The sequence below is a fragment of the Hemicordylus capensis genome, chromosome 16, assembly GCF_027244095.1.
Source record: "Hemicordylus capensis ecotype Gifberg chromosome 16, rHemCap1.1.pri, whole genome shotgun sequence".
NCBI classification, from domain to species: domain Eukaryota; kingdom Metazoa; phylum Chordata; class Lepidosauria; order Squamata; family Cordylidae; genus Hemicordylus; species Hemicordylus capensis.
Window position 1 is genome coordinate 16,442,275 of NC_069672.1, and position 18,079 is coordinate 16,460,353.

An 18,079-nucleotide genomic window follows, 5' to 3' on the forward strand; every position below is an offset into this window, starting at 1 on the left:
GCACCCAGAGGGACTCTCCACACCAGCACCACATGCATGAAGGAAAGAACTGGAGGGCTTATATCCTCCCCTCTCCTCCCCAAAACCCCCAGATTCATATCCTGAGCATGCGCAGAGTGCCTTGTGCTTCAGCACCGAGCCTCCACAGCTCCCTCCCTTGCATCTTTCTTTAGGAGAATGGAGGCTCCTGCTTTGGAATCTGTTCTTCCGTGCTGGCTTGCTGCAGGGGGGCCACTGAGCATGTAAAGAGGTCCTCCCCCAGCCACCACCAAACCCAGGAATCTAGTGGCTCTCTGAAAATACAGAGTGCACCGCCGCCTGCCGCCTACCTGTGGAGCGCAGGAAACAGGATGCCATGTGTTTAAGGAATCCAGGTGGGTTATCTAGGCAGACTGGGTGAAGCGTCTAGTGCTCCTGGACATGTGCAGAGTGCATAGATTCCAGGCGGCCTCAAGCACTAGCATCACTCTCTCGCAGTAGCAGAGGCCAGTTAACACAGACAACTCAACAGCAAGCCATGCTATCAATTAGGGCAGGATCCAGGGCGGCTGGATCCGTACCTCTCTCCGAGCACACCCTGTGAGCCTTGGAGAGCTCCCCAGTCCAAGAAAGAGAACGCTTCCGTCCCATCTCGGGCGCACTCCGGCTGGGCTCTCCATCCCCTAGATGTGGGAAGTGTTACCAAGACAGACAGTGCTTACTCTCCGCCCCTCAGGGACGCACCCGCCTCTTTTCTACAGCAAAGTACCCTCAGCAGCAAGAGGGTCCAACCCACGGCCCACCCCGGCGGTTTTGCCCAAGCAATGCAAAACGGATCTTTGGCTTCCACGGCTGGAGGATGCTGCTTCCAACTGGCCAGCCACGCAGCGCAGGGGCCCCGACTTCCCTCCTAAAACTGGCAATGCTGATGCAGAACCCAGGCAAAAAAACAAAACCCCAAACCACCAAACACATTTCAACTTGTTCCTGGTGCATCTTCCTCCTGTGTAAGCAAATTCTGCAGTCACCCCAAGTAACGTTGTGCAATTGTCCAGGAGGAAGAAGGAAGTGGGCTTTGTGGTTATGGATGCCCTGCTTTCAATCTCTGCTCGGCAGATGGTGGGGAACTCTGTGCTTTCCACGTGCGTGTGCGTGACTCCTCTTCTTTAGAAATCTTGGGAAGCCCACCAACCTCATGCCCACCTCACCTTCCAGAAACAACCAAGGTGCTCTGCTCCAGCACATGTTAAGGAGCAAAGAACAGGGTGCTTTCAATCAGGGAAACCAAAGAGATCTAAGCCAGGGTCTGAGGACCAATGGTGGTCCTCGTCAATCCTAAGTGCGGCCTCTTAATTGTTTATTGGGCCTGTGAGAATCTTCAGCCAAAGCTGACAGCATGAGGAGCTGAACATTCTCACCGCGTCCAGCACCAGGAAAATGCTGTGAAGGGAAACGGAGCCTGCTTGAACCCTTGCAGCATCTTGGAAGGCGTTCCCAGAGTCCTGGGAAACGGCTTTCCTCTGGGAACTCATAAGAGGTGATTCTGACTCTCTGACTCTGAGTTTCGCTAGCGAGTGGCAGAAGAACAGTAAAATGAAACAGAAACGTGGCTTTGCCCGATGGTGAAATGGAGAAATTTCTGATGCAAACAAAGCCCAGGGAGCAGAGAGGGGAAACCCAGAGGGAGGAGCAAGCAAAACAGGAGAGGGGCAGCCCCATTGAGTCTCATGACACTGAAAGGCAGGATAACCAAGGCAGGCAGAAGGAAAGCCCTTCATCACGCCACGCATGAATGAACGGACTGGTATGGGGTTGGCCACTGGGTGGCTTTTTACAGGGGGTTGACCAACCTCATGGAGGAAGAAGGGGCTATCGTGGCTATTCATCAGGCAGCTATATAGACCTTCCAGGATCAGAGGCAGTCTACCTCCGAACACCAATATGAAGAACCAGCACACTTAGGCTGGCCCTTAAAGACCCACAGCAGACTCCAAGGGCTCAGAAGTCCCATATGGGTGACCCTGGAAAAGCGCCGCATACATGGAGAGAGAGATAAAGACTACCTGGGACTTCTTTCTTGTGCAGGAAGGTCACTTTCCGCATCACAGCGATCTTGGTCTTCTCCAGGCCATCCTTGGTGCCGCTCTTGGCAGCTTTCATCAACTGCGTCATCTGCACCCAACAGGGAGGAAAGAGAGAGGAGGCAAAGAAAAGATCAGCCTTTCCTAGCAAAGCTCCAGCTGTCCCAAGTTTGGCAGAGAGTCCCAAACTTGAAGGTCATCCTCAGAAGGTCACCCTTGCACCAGGGGGATGATGGGAGTTGTAGTCCAACATCCCCCAAGCTTGAGAACCCTTGCCTGAAGGGAGGAGAAAGGAAATGGTGCGTTGCAGGAGCAAATGCCACAGACACACTGGGAAGCATAACTGGGAGAAGAGGAGGGAACGTGAACGCATCGAGGAAGAGAGAGGACTTCGGGGCCAAGGGTGACGGGTGTGGTGGGAGCCGCAGAGGATCCCCTTGAGGGGGCTGCGGACCAGATCCTCCCCACCTACGCAAACCCGCAGGTAGGGAAGAAGCTCCAGCCCCGACTGTTCTAAGCTGCCCTTTCTGACTTATTATTTGCAATTTCGGGAGCACATTGCAGGTTCAGACGGAGCAAGAAGACGGTGCAAGGGTGGGACGAGGCACACACACACACACACACCCCTCTCCCCTTGCTCTGTGGACCCAGTTCATTTCTGTATCTTCTCCCACTTTACCATTTCCTCCCATCCTACCACGACAGTCGCGAACCCCACTGGAACCTAGGAAGCCGCCTTATACCGAGTCAGATCATCAGTCCCTCTAGCTCAGCACTGCCCACTCTGACTGGCAGCCGCTCTCCAGAGTTTGGGGCTCAGAGGTCTCTCCCAGCCCTACCTGGAGACGCTGCCAGGGATTGAACCTGGGGCCTTCTGCAGGCAACGCCCATGAGCTCCGTCACTGCCTTATCCCTGTTAACGACTCTAATGCTGCATGACTGAAGGTGTTTTTTGTTTTTCTTCCCCCCCTCCCGCCCCAACCCCAGCTAAAACCATCTGGTGGGCCACTGTGTGAAACAGGATGCTGGACTAGATGGGCCTCCTTGGGCCGGACCCAGCAGCAGGGCTGTTCTGAGGTCCATGGTTAATTCTTGCAAAGCAGAGAAGAAAGACAGCGGAAGCACACAGGCCCCGTTTGGAGCAGAGGGCACACGCTGCACAGCCCGGAGGCAAAGAGCAAGAGAGGGCAAGCCACATTCAAGGTCCGGGGGGGAGGAGGGAGACAGTACCTTGCAGTCGTAGCGCTGCTTCAGCTCCTGCATGTCTTTCCCCCCAACTCTCAAAGCCAGAATGTCCCTCTTAGTCCTGGAGTATCTCTCCTTTAGCCTATGGAGGTCTGGGGAGAGCTGCCAGCCCCCAAATGCCAGCGCCCACGTAGGAGAGGAAGCAGTGGAGGGGGTGGGGGGAGGAGGAGAGAGGCGGAGAGAGAGAGACCCAGGTAAGCAGCAGACATTTCGAGCAAGGCGCAGGCAAAGCCAGACACAAGGTTAGCTGCAGAGTTAGGACAAGGGCAGGCCAAAAGCGGCTCTGCCACCACCGCCACCTTTGGATGCAGGCTCCTTCCCCCGGACAGCAGGACAGCCAGGTCGGTTTGTGGTTAAAAGAAAGCCAAAGGAGAAAAGAAACCAGAAGCAGATGTTTGCGTTCATCCGGGACCCATTTCTCACAGGCCGTGGACTCCCACACTTACTTCCCTTCTTTCTCAACCACGCTCCTAGTCCTTAAGGGTGTCGAGGCAAGCCAACGGGGTCTCCTAAGGGGGACTGCTTGTTCCACGGAGAGCCAACTCACACGCCGGGATTTTCCTCGGAGGCCCCTCTGTGGTGTGCCCCCACTGGCGGATCGCAACGCAGGGCGGGGCCTTCAGCGGCACAACTCCCTCCCGAGGCAAGCTCTCCTGCTCCTCCCTTACCCCCTTCCTGATGCCAGGCATCTTCCAGAGGGGCTTTTTACTTGCCCTGATGATCTCTGTTTCCTGCTCCTGCTGCTCTGATTAACATTGTCCCTAGGGGAGCTTTCCTGGAGTATTTATTTACCAAATAAAGGTAAAGGTGTGCCGTTGAGTCGGTGTCGACTCCTGACAACCACAGAGATATAGGTGGTTGTCTTGGGTAGAATACAGGAGGGGTTAACCATGGCCATCTCCCTCACAGTACGAGATGATGCCTTTCAGCATCTTCCTGTATCACTGCTGCCCAATATAAGTGTTTCCCATAGTCTGGGAAACAGACCAGTGGGGGGGGGGATTCGAACCAGCCACCTCTTGCTCGCTAGGCAAGTACTAAGTGGTATTTATTTACGAAAATGTTGCCTCTTCCCATGTGATTTCTTTATTGCTTCCCTTTATTGCTCCAATAGCCGCCAGGTGAGCTTCTCAGTGAAAAGGTGCATTCCAAAGACTCGGGCAAAGCGAACGATTGGCGGTCTTGGGGCCGAAACGATCTCAGCCTATTCTCAACATTTACGTAAAGGGATACAAACTCCAGGACTTGGAAAGGCCTGAACGGTGATGCCCTTCACTATTTTTCAAGCGGGGGCCACTTTGCCAATAAAAACCTTCCCTTTGAGAGTCATTTCCCACGTACTGCACTTTGCTCAGTACTGGGCGGGCCCTTTTAAGAGAGACGGAGCCCTCGCTTAGGGCCTCCAGGAGGAAAGTGCGGGGACGCGATACAAATCCCAGCCATCCATGCACGCCTTCCAAGAAGAGGCCAGACCTCAAGAGGGCTCCGTTTCCCTCAAAGGAGCCCCCTGGGAGCTGGGCCGTGGTGAGCATGCACGGTAAGAGTGGTCGCCTCCACATGTTGCCAGCAGGACTGCGCAGAGGATTCAGCTTCGTCCGAAGCTTCACACAGGCCCAACAAACCATTAGTCGGGACGCCGCACTTAGGGTTGAGGGCGGCCCCCGGGCCTTACAATGAAAAAGACGAACATTTTCGCATAGAGAGAGGATGCTGGATCCTTCTCGTGGAATTCTGGTCTACCCCACAAGCCACCCACCGAGATTTGGTAGGATCCATTACCTTGGGCTGGAAGGACACCTTGGGCTTGGCAGGTCCGGCTTCCGGCTTGTTCTCCTCGCCCGAGTTGTCGCTGTAGCTTTCAAACTCGCTGGAGCTCCAGCCTAAATCATCGGCCTCCTGCAGCTCCTTGCCATGATGGACGTCCTCATAAATGAGGCTCTTCTCTGAATCTGGGGAGGAGGGAAGACCAAGGCACCATTTAGGAAAGGGCTATGGATCAGTGCCAGGGCCAAGGCATGGGGCCAGCCAGGGTTAAGTGATGGAGATGGCCGGACGGGGCCAAGTTCCTGACCAAGAAAGTTCTAAGGAAACTCAGAAGGGGGAAGAAGAGATTAAATGGAACAGAGATTCCAAACTCAAAGCGAGGCAGCTGCTGAATGGAGAAAGAGAAAGGCAGACACAGAATGCAGAAAGAGAGATGAAATCAGAGCAAGGGAAATGCCGGCATTTAACTCAGGTTGCTTCCACACGAGGGCCCTTCACGGAAGCTCTGGAGCAGGTGAAGTGATGGCGAGAAAGAGCATATGCAGAGAGCCATTCTCACGGGATATTTGTGCACGTTGTGGGTGGAAGAGGGGGAAGGAGAGGACCTCCAAGTTTTCCAGGAAGGTTCAACCCCACCAGGAGTGTGAAATCCCAGAGGCATGGGGGTGTGGTCACTGTGGGAAGCAGGGTGCTGGACTGGAGAGGCCTCCTTGGGCCTGATCCAGCAGGGCTGTTCTCATGTTCTTAATATCAACAACACTCCACATTCAGGAGCATTTTGGCCGAACCTGAAAGAATCAGGGAATAGACCTCATTCTCTGTTGCTTATCAGCACTAAATTCATTGAACAAGCAGAAACCAAGCCCTTTGGCAGAGGTTTGGTTTTCCAGGGCCTGCAAGCCTTTTGAACCCATCCTTCTAACTTTTTTATTTCTAAACACAAAGTAAAGTTTGCGATCACTGGATGAAATGGATCAAATGCAGCATTTTATCATGGCTACAAAGGTCTAAACAGAGGTGCTTTTGGCGAACAATGGATTTAGCTTAAAAATAATCTAACTAATTATTTTTTAATTAGTCGTTTGACTTAATAACACATCAAGGGCAATGCCAAATGCCTTCTCTCCTTTCAGAATATCAAGATTTCTAGTCACTGTCCACCTGGTTTATTGTATGATGTTATGTTTATGCATTTTTCAGAAAGAGCCGTTTGTGAGGAATGTCACCAAGATGAGAAAAGGGGAATGCTATGAAGGATGAGGAGAAGGGAGGAAGAGAGAGCACTATTCACACAATACAATGCACACCTCTAGAGGTGTCTGGGGGCAGATATATATGGGGAAAGATGGCCAAACAGAATGTGTGAATTCTGTAACTGCATACAGATCAAGAATCCTGAATGCGCTGCACACAGGTTGTACCTGTGTGGAAGGTAATGTGTGAATAAGGCTGAGATGAGAAAGGAGGATCTTGAGGAGAGAGAAACCGGATCAGACACCTCAAGGGAGGCACTGCGGGAGGGGCCGTACCATACTGAGCGGGGTCCACATTTTCATAAGGAACGTCATCATAGATCACATCATCTTCGGGTGCTGGGGGATTAAACCGAGCGCCTGGAACGAAAGCAACATAAGGGCAGGCTGAAGTCAGAGCCCCGGGGAGAATGCGGGATGAATTTTAAACCTTGAAAACCAGAATGGGAGGAGGAACGGGTGGATCTCCCTTCGACAGCGGGCTCAGCACAGGCCCTGCAGGTCCCACGGTGTAGCCTCGGCTCCTTTCAGTCAACCAGCAAGCTAGCACAGACTCAAGGTGAGGCCGCAATGAGAACCGGTTTGCGAGAATACGCACACATCTCCACAGTCCAGGCACATGCATTTCATTCCCCACCCAATCCCCAGCAGAATGTCTCAGTCCTACCTCTCCGGAAGCTCTTCCTTTTCCAGCTGTAGGCTCGGACCCCAGGCTGTGAGCTTCCCACCACGTCTCCATTGCTGACGACTCCCAGGAACCTGGATGCAGAAAGGTAGCTTTGAAAGCCCACTGAAAAGGTGCTGGTCCCTCCAGCTGCACCCTGTACAGCAAGACCCATAACCCAGGTCCTCCCCTTCCCCGGAACACCACAAGTAACCCGAAACCCTAAAGAAGGCGTAAAAGCAGATTGGAACCAGCATTGGCAGCTGTTCATGGTTGCATCCCAGCCAAGGGAGCTGAACTGAACCGAACCGCCAAAACTGGAGTGCAGAGAGGGTTTTTTCAGTGAACTGAAACTAGAATACCTTGGTGGGTTCCGGTGTTTGCTGTAACAGGGATTTCCAGGTGTTGTTGACTACAACTCCCAGCATTTCCAGCTGCAATGGTTAATGGCCAGGGATTATGGGAGTTTTAGCCAACAACATCTGGAAATCCCTGTTACAGGGAACTCTGGTTGGTTTATTTAAGAATGTATACTCCACCTATTTTTCTAAGAACTCAAGGTAGCTTATTTCACTCACTCACTCACACACACACACACACACACACATGAAAATACCACAATAAAAGCAATTACCTGGCGGCCATGATACCACAATAAAAGCAATTACCTGGCGGCCATGATACCACAATAAAAGCAATTACCTGGCGGCCATGATACCACAATAAAAGCAATTACCTGGCGGCCATGAGCTGGCACGGAAACTCAGAGAGATACATAGCACATAAGGAGTGCCCTGCTGGATCAGGCCCAAGAAGGCCCATCTAGACCAGGATCCTGTTTCCCACAGTGGCCCACCAGATGCCTCTGGGGAGCCCCCAGGCAAGAGGGGAGGGTGTTCTCTCTCTCCTGCTGCTGCTGTTGCTCCCCTGCAACTGGGATTGAGAGGCATCCTGCCTCTGAGCCTGGAGGTGGCCTCTAGCCATCAGTTGCTCATCAGTTGCCCATTGTTTAACAACAAGGAGTCGCACATTTTTGCCCACCCCCTGCAAGTTGCACAGAGGTCTACCAGCAGATTCCAGCCTGCCTGTTGTCCACGCTTATGATTGCCTGGTCTCAGCAAATGATCCAGCAAACACTCAAGGCACCAGCTTGCGGTGAGACCGCAGCTCAGTGGCAGAGAATCTGCTTGGCATGCAGGAGGTCCCAGATACCCTCCCTGGCAGCATCTCCGGGTCGGGCTGGGAGACACTCCTGTCTGAAACCTTGGAGAAGCTGCTGCTAGTCAGTGCAGGCAATGCTGAGCTAGATGGACCAAGGGTCTGATTCGGTATAAGGCAGTTTCCAATGTAACCTGCATTACTGCCAAAGCTAAGCAGGCACAGACAGCTCTGACCCTCCATTCAAAGGGAAGGGAGACGGCAGAGAGCCCTGATGAAGAGCAAGACCCAAGTAAAATCAGCCCATCCTTATGGGGAAAAAAATAATAATAAGTTAGATCCCATCTCTATATACTTGCTCTTTTGCATTAAGTTACAATACACCCCTAACACCACTGTGTTTTCGGACTCGCCCACAGCCAAATTTCTGGCAACGGGTCCAGCAATTAGCCACTAAGATGCTAGAAGAAGGCATGCAAAAATCTGCTGGCACAACGTACCCAAAAGGCCCTGCAGCTGTTTCTCTGTTTCTTCCAACGCTCACCCCGATCTTATCCCCTGCTCAGCCTCCTCCCCACACTGCAGTAAGGCACCATTTCTCTCCTTCACGCCGCCCTTGCGCTGACCGGGCGAGATGATGATGCCGGCACACAGGCGAGCAATCAATATGGTGCTCCCCGCCCCGCCCTGAACCAGCCGTCTTTTCCCAGGCCTCCCTGGGCTGAGCTCTGCCAGAAGACAGGCACTTCGCCTCCCTCTCTTAATGGAGAGCCTGATAAAAATCCTCTTACTGGAAAGCAAAAACAAAAGGAGAAGCGCTCGGGAGAGATAAGAGGACAGGCTGCCACCGGGAGCTGTCAGGGCCCACGGGCGAAAAGCCAGCCCAAAGGGCGTTTCTGACAAGGCAGGACACGGACACACAAACACATATGCCGGCCGGCCATGCCAGTTTTTTCATCCAGAAGAGCACGGAGCTGGAAAGGAGACACACCAAAGGAATTTTGGCTCGGAGCAGAATCCTGGCAGCCCAGAGCTTTAATTCTTCAAGGCTCTAGGCCTCATGCGTCTAAAAATATTTCATTACTACTACTACTACTACTACTACTACTACTACTATTTATATAGTGCTTTTCAATGAAGTTTGCAAAGCGGTTTATACAGAAAAATAAATAAATAAATAAATAAATAAATAAATAAATAAATAAATGAGTCCCTGTCCCCAGAAAGGCTCACCATCTAAAAAGAAATGTAAGACAGACACCAGCAACTGCCACTGGAGGGATGCTGTGCTGGGGCCGGATAGGGCCAGTTGCTCTCCCCCTGCTAAATATAGGCGAATCACCACTTTGCAAGGTGCCTCTTTGCTCAGTCCGCATCCATTAGCCATCCGTCCCCCTTTTGCCATCACGGCTAATATCCACGGAGACAAATTCATGGGGGAGGAAGACGAGAAGCCGTCGCTGTATCTTGTGGCAGGGTCTTCCAGGGGTTAGGTATACATTGTAAGAAGGACTTTTGTTTCTCCCGAAGCTACTGCCCATCAATTCCACTGGGTGACCCTGGATTCTGGCATTATGGGAGAACAGAGGCTCTTGCGACAGCGAGTGTGGATTGCCCCCTTTGCTAAGCAGGTTCTGTCCTGGTCTGCATTTGGATGGGTGAGCTGCTGCCAATTCATGTGGGCAATAGCAGGCGGCAGCTTCCCATGCTCCTAATTTCATGGCCTCCGCCATGCCTCCACGCAGCACAGTAGAGCCGACTCTGCTTCAGTTCAAAAAAAGTGGGTGTGGAACCAAAAGGGGGAGTTTTTTCTTGCAATCAAGCCTACCAACATTGTCACAACTATTAGGCAGAATAATCAAATGAGTGTTTTGCCTTCAGCGGCCACAAGGCGCCAGTATGGAGCCTCCATCCTCCTCCTCCAGTTTCTGGCACTCCATGAAACACTGGAAATCCCCAACCTTCTGTTTCTGCCCCATCCTTCCGGCAAGAGATCTCTCACTCTTCTTCGGACACACACCCAATGCCAGAGCTCATATTTCGCTCCCTGCCCCTCATGCTGTCACCTTCCCTTGGATGCATCATCTGCACTTCCGTCAAGGCTGCCGTGTGCTCCAAACATATGTGCAGTTCGTTTGTGGCAACGGGAGTGGTTGTTAGTCTTGATGGATGCTGCCCGATAGAGGTGTTTCCCATAGTCTGGGGAACATACCAGCAGGGATTCAAACCAGCAACCTCTGGCTTGCTAGATGGCCCAAAACCAGTTAAAGGATTTTTTTTTTTAAGAATTTCAACGGAAAGTTTAACTAGTGTAGTTATGGCCCAACTCTCCTCCTCTGCAGTGTTTGCAATCCAAACACAGCCCAGGCTGCGAACACAGTTGACTGCCCGCCCTTCAGGGGGTTGAGGAAGCGAGCCAAGTGCCACGGTTAAGCGAATACAGTAAGGAAGCAGGAAATCCCCCCAAGGAGCAGGCCAAGCTGTCCTCTCCCCACCCCCACCCACCCCCGCTTATTAGGGAAGGGAAGGGGATGGCAGCAAGGTCAGAGCAACATAAGAAGCTGCCTCATGCGGAGTCCATCGAGCGTCGGTCCATCGAGCTCAGTGCCTCCAGCTCTGGCTGGCAGCCACTCTCCAAGCCCAGGGCTGCCTGCTCTGACCGGTAGCAGCTCTCCTAAGTCTCTCCCTGTCCGGGCTACAGGAACTAGAAATCCTGAAGAAGGAACCTGGAACCTCTTGGATGCAAAGCAGGTGCTCTGCTTCAAGCTAGAACCCTTCACTGGAGGAAGCTGTGTTGGGATTAAACACTAGCTGGCCCCTGCCACAGCCATGATCCAAAATACCATGGCCCACTACTTCGTGGCTACTTTGAGCCAGAGGGGAGGGGAGAGGAGGGAAATCACCCCCCTAATCTGGCTCCTTTAAGATAAACCCTGCCACAGGCCTGGTTTAGGAGTCCTGCCAGAGACCCGCCTGCAACCCTGTAAAGAAGTCAGTTAAGTTGCCCACACCTCTGTGGAGCCTGAGTTCGAGTCAGCACAGAAACACAATAAGGTCCTTCTCCTCTCTCGGAACAGAGGGGAGACCCAAACACAGTTTGTCCGACAACAAGAGGAAGGGACTCTGCGGTTCCAGGCAAACTTCAAAGGGGGGGGGGCGTTCTCATGAAGCCTGGGGGTGTGTGTGCTTAAACGAAGCCTCTAGCAGTTGCCAGTCAGACATGACTGCAAGGAATGGCAGAGGGACAGGGAGACACCCAACGAGGGCCTCTATTTGCAAAGGTGCAGAGATGGAATCAGCTCAAAGAACAATGGCTTGAAATCTGGACCGGGGCGTCACTAGCTTCCCCACTGTGCACCAGACAAAGGCAGGGCGGAGGAGCCCCTCTCTCTCCAAGCCAGCCGGCCTCTTGCCTGCCTTACCTGAAGGGGGAAAAGGAGGACGAAGCACCTGTAAGCAGCGCTGCTGCCGGGTCCGACCACAGAGATCACCTCTAGCTTTCAAGGCCAGCCATATTCTGGCCGCCTCCCAAAAGCTACCTCACTTATCACCAGGGAGGGAGGGAACGGAGGGCAGCATGTCCAGGAAGCCCAAGCAGACCTGGGGCGGGCAGGGAAAAGGCAGCTACCTGCCGATTAACCCTTCAGCTGCTGGGCAGACAGAGCAACACAGCAGGGTTAAGGCACGGCCAATCTTCTGCATCTACTTACAAGTCTTAAGACTGCTGGTATCATTTGCAGATGACACCAAACTCTTCCAGGTAGTGAAATCCAAAACGGATTGTGAGGAGCTCCCAAAGGATCTCTCCAAACTGGGGGAGTGGGCGACAAAGTGGCAAATGCATTTCAGTGTTGGCAAGTGTCAAGTGATGCACATTGGGACGAAAAACCCCAACTTCAAATATACACTGGTAGGATCTGAGCTGTCCGTGACTGACCAGGAGAGGGATCTTGAGGTCGTGGTGGACAGCTCGGTGAAAGGGGTGAAAGGGTCGACTCAATGTGCAGCAGCTGTGAAAAAGTACCAGTTGCAGGGGAGCAACAGCAGGAGAGACAACATGCCCGCAACTCCTGCCTGTGGGCTTCCAGTGATATCTGGAATTACATCGTGGATTACATCGTGACCTCTATACAGGTGCAGAGCAGGGGAGCTTCCCAAAGGGACCCGCCCATCCTAGGGAACAGGACACAGAACCATGCAACACGGAAGAGCAACATTATTCTCTCCAGCCCACAAGCATCACGTCCCAAGGCATCCTTTCCTTGTTATTTTAAGCATCAAATAAATGCAAGGCTACTTACTCTGACTGTGCTTGTGGTCCCAAGAAATCTGTCAGGAGGAAAAAGAAGAAAGAAGCCCATCAGTTGGACCCTGGAAACCATCCCACGCAGGTGTCGTTTCAGAACCAACATTCCCCAGGAGGCCGCTATGCGCAGTGGGCTATGAGCTTCCCTGTTCAGAGGCAGTCTATCTGAATCCCAGTTGCTGGGCAAAGCTATTGCTTTTGTGCCCGCTTCTGGGCAGCAGGCTGTATGGTCTTATGTCCCTGCCAAACAGCCATGTCCCTAAAACATTTGGGGAGTATCGCAGAGCGCCAATAGCAAGAAACTGGCATTGAAGCTACAATGTTCAGTGACTTATCCTTGCATTAGGCAGTGCTAACTCTGGTGGCTTTACCAGTTCTGCTCCTTCTGTACTAGCCTGACACGTGCAGAAATCCAGCAGGTAAAGCAGTTCCCGTTCCTTTTATGTCCACGTCAGGAAATGCCTCGCCTTCTAAATTTCTACGACTAAGCAAAGTCACAACGAGCAGACGCCAGAGCTGTTTTAAGCTGACAGGACATAAATGTCGATCAGTCCTTGCTGCTGTATGGGTGATATGTTGAAAAATAATTATAGGAGCACCTCTGGTAAAAACACCCACCCAGAAGACCAAGAAGAACGAAGGCAGTAATCAATAAAGGAACGCGTAAGAAAATTGTGTCTGCGGCATGAAAGAGCCTGTTCTAGCTACCTGAAAACTCCACGGCTTGGAAGAGCCCGGACCGAGGGAGAAGAATCCAGACATGGATGACAATTGAAACCGGTTTGGAACTAGTTTAAAATCACCTAGGCGCTTTCCAGATTACATGCTACAACAGCAGTAAAATGTTTCAGCCTGGCAGGATTGTATTCAAAACAATCCCCAGAATCTCAAACAACAACAACTATTTATATACAGTACAGCTTTTCAACTAAAGTTTCCAAATTATGATGCCGGTTTACAGAGAGAAATAATAAATAAATAAATGAGATGGCTCCCTGCCCCCAAAGGGCTCACAAACTAAAAAAGAAACACAAGATAGACACCCGATTTCTGCTCTCATGAACCAGCCTAGTGCATCTACTTCTGAAGAAGGACACTGTAGAACTGGAGAAGGTGCAGGAGAGGGCAACCAAGATGATCAGGGGCCTGGAGCACCTTCCTCATGAGGCAAGGCTACAACTACAACAAATTCTTCTCCCTCTCACATCACACCAGAACCAGGGTTCATCCCATGAAATTGATTGCCAGGAAATTTAGGACCAGCAAACGGAGGTACTTTTTCACACAACACATACTTCGACTTGTGGAATTCTCTGCCACGAGATGTGGTGACAGCCAACAAACTGGATGGCTTTAAGAAGGGTTTAGATAATTTCATGGAGGAGAAGTCTATCATCAGCTACTAGTCGGAGGGCTATAGGCCACCTCCAGCCTCAAAGGCAGGATGCCTCTGAGTGCCAGTTGCAGGGGAGCAACAGCAGGAGGGAGGGCAGGCCCCTTTCAACTCCTGCCTGTAGGCTTCCAGTGGCATCTGGTGGGCCACTGTGTGAAACAGGATGCTGGACTAGATGGGCCTCCTTGGGCCTGATCCAGCAGGGCTGTTTTGACGTTCTTCTGATTTCAAACTCGTTTCAAGCCTGTTTCAGTTGGCATCCATGTCTTGATTCTTCTCTACCCTTCCCTCCCTTCTGTCCCAGCTGGCTGCCGGCTGTTACCAAGATCCGTGTGGGAGTCTGACGGAGTCAACGGTTCCCGCCCCTCGAGGAGAGCTTCTTCGGCCTCCCAGTCGCCCAGGGGCTCCAGGTCATCGCTGATGCTGGACCGCCGCCTCCGGGGAGGGTCCTGGAGTGCTTCCCTGGTGCCCAGCTCCTTCCTGGCATTGCTGACCAGCAGCCGGGCACTGTCTTCCTCTTCCTCGCTGTCGTCGAAGTCAAAGGCCTCCCCGACGTCGTCTTCCCCCTCTGCTGAGGTCTCCAGAGCACACGGTGCAGCTCTGTCTCCTGCAGAGAAACAAGGAGTAGGGACAGAACAGGAATTAACGGCTGCAAACTAACTCGAGCACTTCGAAATGCTTCATCCTGAGTCAAGCTTTTTAGCTCAGTATGATCTAAGCTCAGTATGAGCACAGCTCAGTATGATCCACGCTTTTTAGCCCAGTGTGATCTATGTTAACTGGCAGCAGCCCTCCAGGGTCTCAGTCAAAAAGGGATCTTGGGCACCCCAAAACACGCAGGCACACAACTGGAGTTGCCCCATGTGACTGTGGCTTTTGATCCACTCCGTTCAATCACACTTGACAAAGTTTTTGGAAAGGCATTATTCATGCCGCAGATTCTGTACTGCTTTTGTTTGTAGGGTCTTGGGGGGCTGTGGCTTTGTTTTGTTTTTTAGGGGGTGGGCTCATCTAGGCTGTTATTAAGGCATATCAGCAGATCGTTTTCAAAAAACAAAACTGGAAACTCTGAAGAGCAACAAAGCAACTGACATGCACGGTTCAGTGGTCCTTGCCCTCCATGTCTTTCGCCCTCTCTCGGGTCACTTTGGAACACTGCTGCGGAAGGTCTCTCGCACAATATCTAGTTTCTGCTTGCTCCCAATTTAGCACACGCTCCTTGCCTCGCTGTGACCAGCTGCCAAAAAGCCAGGGATTGAAGTGGAGGCATAAACATCGTCGCCACCTGCAAACCTGCCTGGCAACAGCTTGAGGTTGAAAGAGACTCAGTCAACCCAGAGGAGGACCAGCCGGCCATTCGGATGACGTGTTTTAGAGTAAGAACAACTTTTTGAGTCTCAGAGCTTTTCCCCTGTCAAGATATTGGCCAGGAACAGAGTAGATCAAACATCCTCTTTCATTTGAGCCACTGGGTACTGTAGGAATTGTTCCCCATTAGACTGTCACTAATGCAAAAAAAAAAAAAGCATTAGTTTTCTTTTCTCCCTCAGTATGGATGCATGGAAGCTTTCAGGTTTCACAGAATGCTTGGTCAGGCAGAATGGAAGGGCAGCCAGGTCTCAGATATACGCAGAGGTAAGCCAGTGGGGAAAGGAGCTGTCAACGTTTGCAAGGGAAGTCAGGGCAATTTGCACACCTTCCGTTTAAGTACGTATCCACCTCACGTTCTGCAAAATTGTTGTTATGCAGTGAGAATGTTTAGGCAGTGACTGTACAAGGATCAGCTCTGAGCTGTGGGAAGGTTGAGGCAGTGCAAAGTGCCTTTGCCAAATAACCGCAAGGCAGTCAGAGTTCCAGCACCTAGTTTTAGATACTAGGTTCTCCAGCTGCTGCTCAACGACAGCTCACACCGATAAATTGCAGCTGGGGCTGATGGGAACTGTAGTTCAGCAACAGCTGGAGAGACAAGGTTGCCCGCCCCTGCACTAAATCATGGAGACACGGGTTGAAAGAGAGGCCGTGGAGAGGGAGAGGTGTGGGAGTTATGCAGAGTGCAAACAACCTTCCCTCTGGAAGATCCGGTCAGACCGCCTCGACACTCTAAAGCATTAGCAAAAATTGTCGTTAAGTTTTCAATTTTCTCCCGCTCAGCCACAATGAGGTCTAGAAACTTTTCTATGCTCACATGAAGAGCCAAGAGACTTCTACAGAAACAGCCTGATATATTTTGCATCTTGGAGCACACGAAGGCAACGTGCCGATTCCTAGAAGGCATCTACCCAAAACAGCTCTACATCCTAAGCCAAGAGTTCTCAAACGTGGGTCCCCTGATGGATGTTGTTGGACTACAACTCCCATCATCCCCAGTCACAATGGCCTTTGGGAGACCTCTGAGGACCTAGGTTTGAGAACCCCTGCCCTAAAGGACCCAGGACTTGGTCGAAAGGTCCAGAACTCTGCAGCCTTGCTGAAGTTAATCAGATCAGGTTCTGGTTCAGTGAGAGGCCGTCAGAGAACCCTGCGTAGCCACCTATCATGAAGGAAATGCAGGATATCATATAATCTTAAAAACCAAGTGTTCCCCAAAATGGACGCGCGTCCTTTCAGACGTGTTGCTAAATCAGCAGCGATGAAATCTAGAAAGTTGCTCTGTTTTCTTCAAAGGTTAGTTGCTTGGAATTAGGCAAAACCAGATAGATTTGCACGAGGCACATGCACACCCCTTCTAAACTCAATATGATGTTTTTGCTCAGCAACAAGGAGGTCTAGGAAGCTGCTGAAGCTTTGTATGAAAGCTGCGTTTCTCAGAATTCAGAAACAACCAGCTGAGCTTTGCGAAACGGGGCATTTCGGGACCTCGTGGTGATTCCTAGACAAGGGCTACTGCCATGATAAAAATCAGGACGCTATCTCTACAAGGCACGGGTGTCAGTACCTAGTGATGAGCTCGGGGGTGGCTGGGAAGAAGAGGAGGCCATCTCTTCCTCACACACACACAGAGTCCTGCTGCTTTTCTCCCCTTCGGCTCCTTCCCCAGCTGTCTTCCTGAAGAGAAAAGGAGAGGAAATTTGTTCAGGAGGGAGGCTGTGCGCCTAAGACGCTGTTCCATTGCACCCTTTCCTCTAACGCACCCTCGCCTCGTGCCACAGACCACACCTGGCAGGCCCAATATTTGCACAGTCAAAGCCTGTACAGTTGTGCAAACTGCATGGGCTAAATTAGCTTGCCCGATATGTGTCATTTTCAGCAGATGCTGTGGCCAAATTTCCCCACAGCTGGCGAGCCTGTACAGATGATGCACAGCCGGCTAGTCCTTGTCCATTTTCCTTGGCCATGACAGTCCTCTAGCCATGAGGACTACTGACTTACCTTTCCTTTCAAATGAAAGCTAGGGAATAAAGAGCCATCTGACCCCCCACCTTCCTACGCGTATCACGTAAGTCTTCGTCTACCAGCAACCAAATGATAAAGGTAAAGTTGTGCCGTCGAGTCGGTGTCGACTCCTGGCGCCCACAGAGCCCTGTGGTTGTCTTTGGCAGAATGCAGGAGGGGCTGACCATGGCCATCTCCCACGCAGTATGAGGTGATGCCTTTCAGCATCTTCCTCTATTGCTACTGCCTGATATAGGTGTTTCCGACCAGCGGGGATTTGAACCGGCAACCTCTGGCTTGCTAGTAAAGTCATTTCCCGCTGCACCATTAAGGTGGCTAACAGATAGCTGTCTGTAAAGCCCTTGTCTGGCTGTTGTAATCTAAATAAAATAATTAAGCCTTCCAGATCACAGGCCTCCGGCTAATACAACCCTTGGTCAGTGGCTGACTCTTAAAAAGACACGTGCCAAGGTTTGAGCTGGACCTGAAGGCCATGTGCTCTGAACTGTTATTGTACAGTGCTGGTAGAGGCACTCTGGATATGATCAGAGGCACCACTTTCTGAGCATTCAGCCCCATCCCAGATTCCTCTGGCCCCTCTAGGACACAGAGCAGCTTAAAGCTGACCCTCACCATAAAGCGGTTGCACGGTCAGATTGGCCAGTGACCTGTGAAGCTGTTTGTGTTTGCCTTACCCAGGGCATGTAAATTGGCTCACTTGTTCGAGATAACTGGAATTATCTGCTGTCTCTGCAGCACACTCAGTCGCCGGTTGTTGCACGTACTGGGGTCTGGATTGCATAGATGGATCTGCAGAGAGGGAGCTCTGTCTCCTAGCAAGAGGTTGGGCAAAGCGGCACTGGC

The 18,079-nt window shown here is 51.7% G+C and overlaps 1 protein-coding gene across 14 annotated transcripts in view; it reads right to left on the minus strand.

Annotated features, from left to right (window-relative positions):
- ARHGEF10L (Rho guanine nucleotide exchange factor 10 like) overlaps positions 1–18,079 on the minus strand; it is a 117,939-nt gene that overhangs the window by 70,895 nt on the left and 28,965 nt on the right. For 8 of the 14 annotated variants that reach the window (XM_053280544.1, XM_053280532.1, XM_053280537.1 and 5 more), the window contains 9 exons: positions 16,779–16,888; positions 14,166–14,450; positions 12,446–12,473; positions 6,990–7,081; positions 6,599–6,682; positions 5,085–5,254; positions 3,291–3,407; positions 2,043–2,151; positions 561–662 (listed from right to left, as the gene is read on the minus strand). In XM_053280544.1, coding sequence (XP_053136519.1) covers positions 561–662; positions 2,043–2,151; positions 3,291–3,407; positions 5,085–5,254; positions 6,599–6,682; positions 6,990–7,081; positions 12,446–12,473; positions 14,166–14,450; positions 16,779–16,888 — 1,097 coding nt within the window. The remainder of the gene's footprint in view (positions 1–560; positions 663–2,042; positions 2,152–3,290; positions 3,408–5,084; positions 5,255–6,598; positions 6,683–6,989; positions 7,082–12,445; positions 12,474–14,165; positions 14,451–16,778; positions 16,889–18,079) is intronic. The other 6 variants (XM_053280539.1, XM_053280535.1, XM_053280541.1 and 3 more) reach the window with 4 other exon arrangements.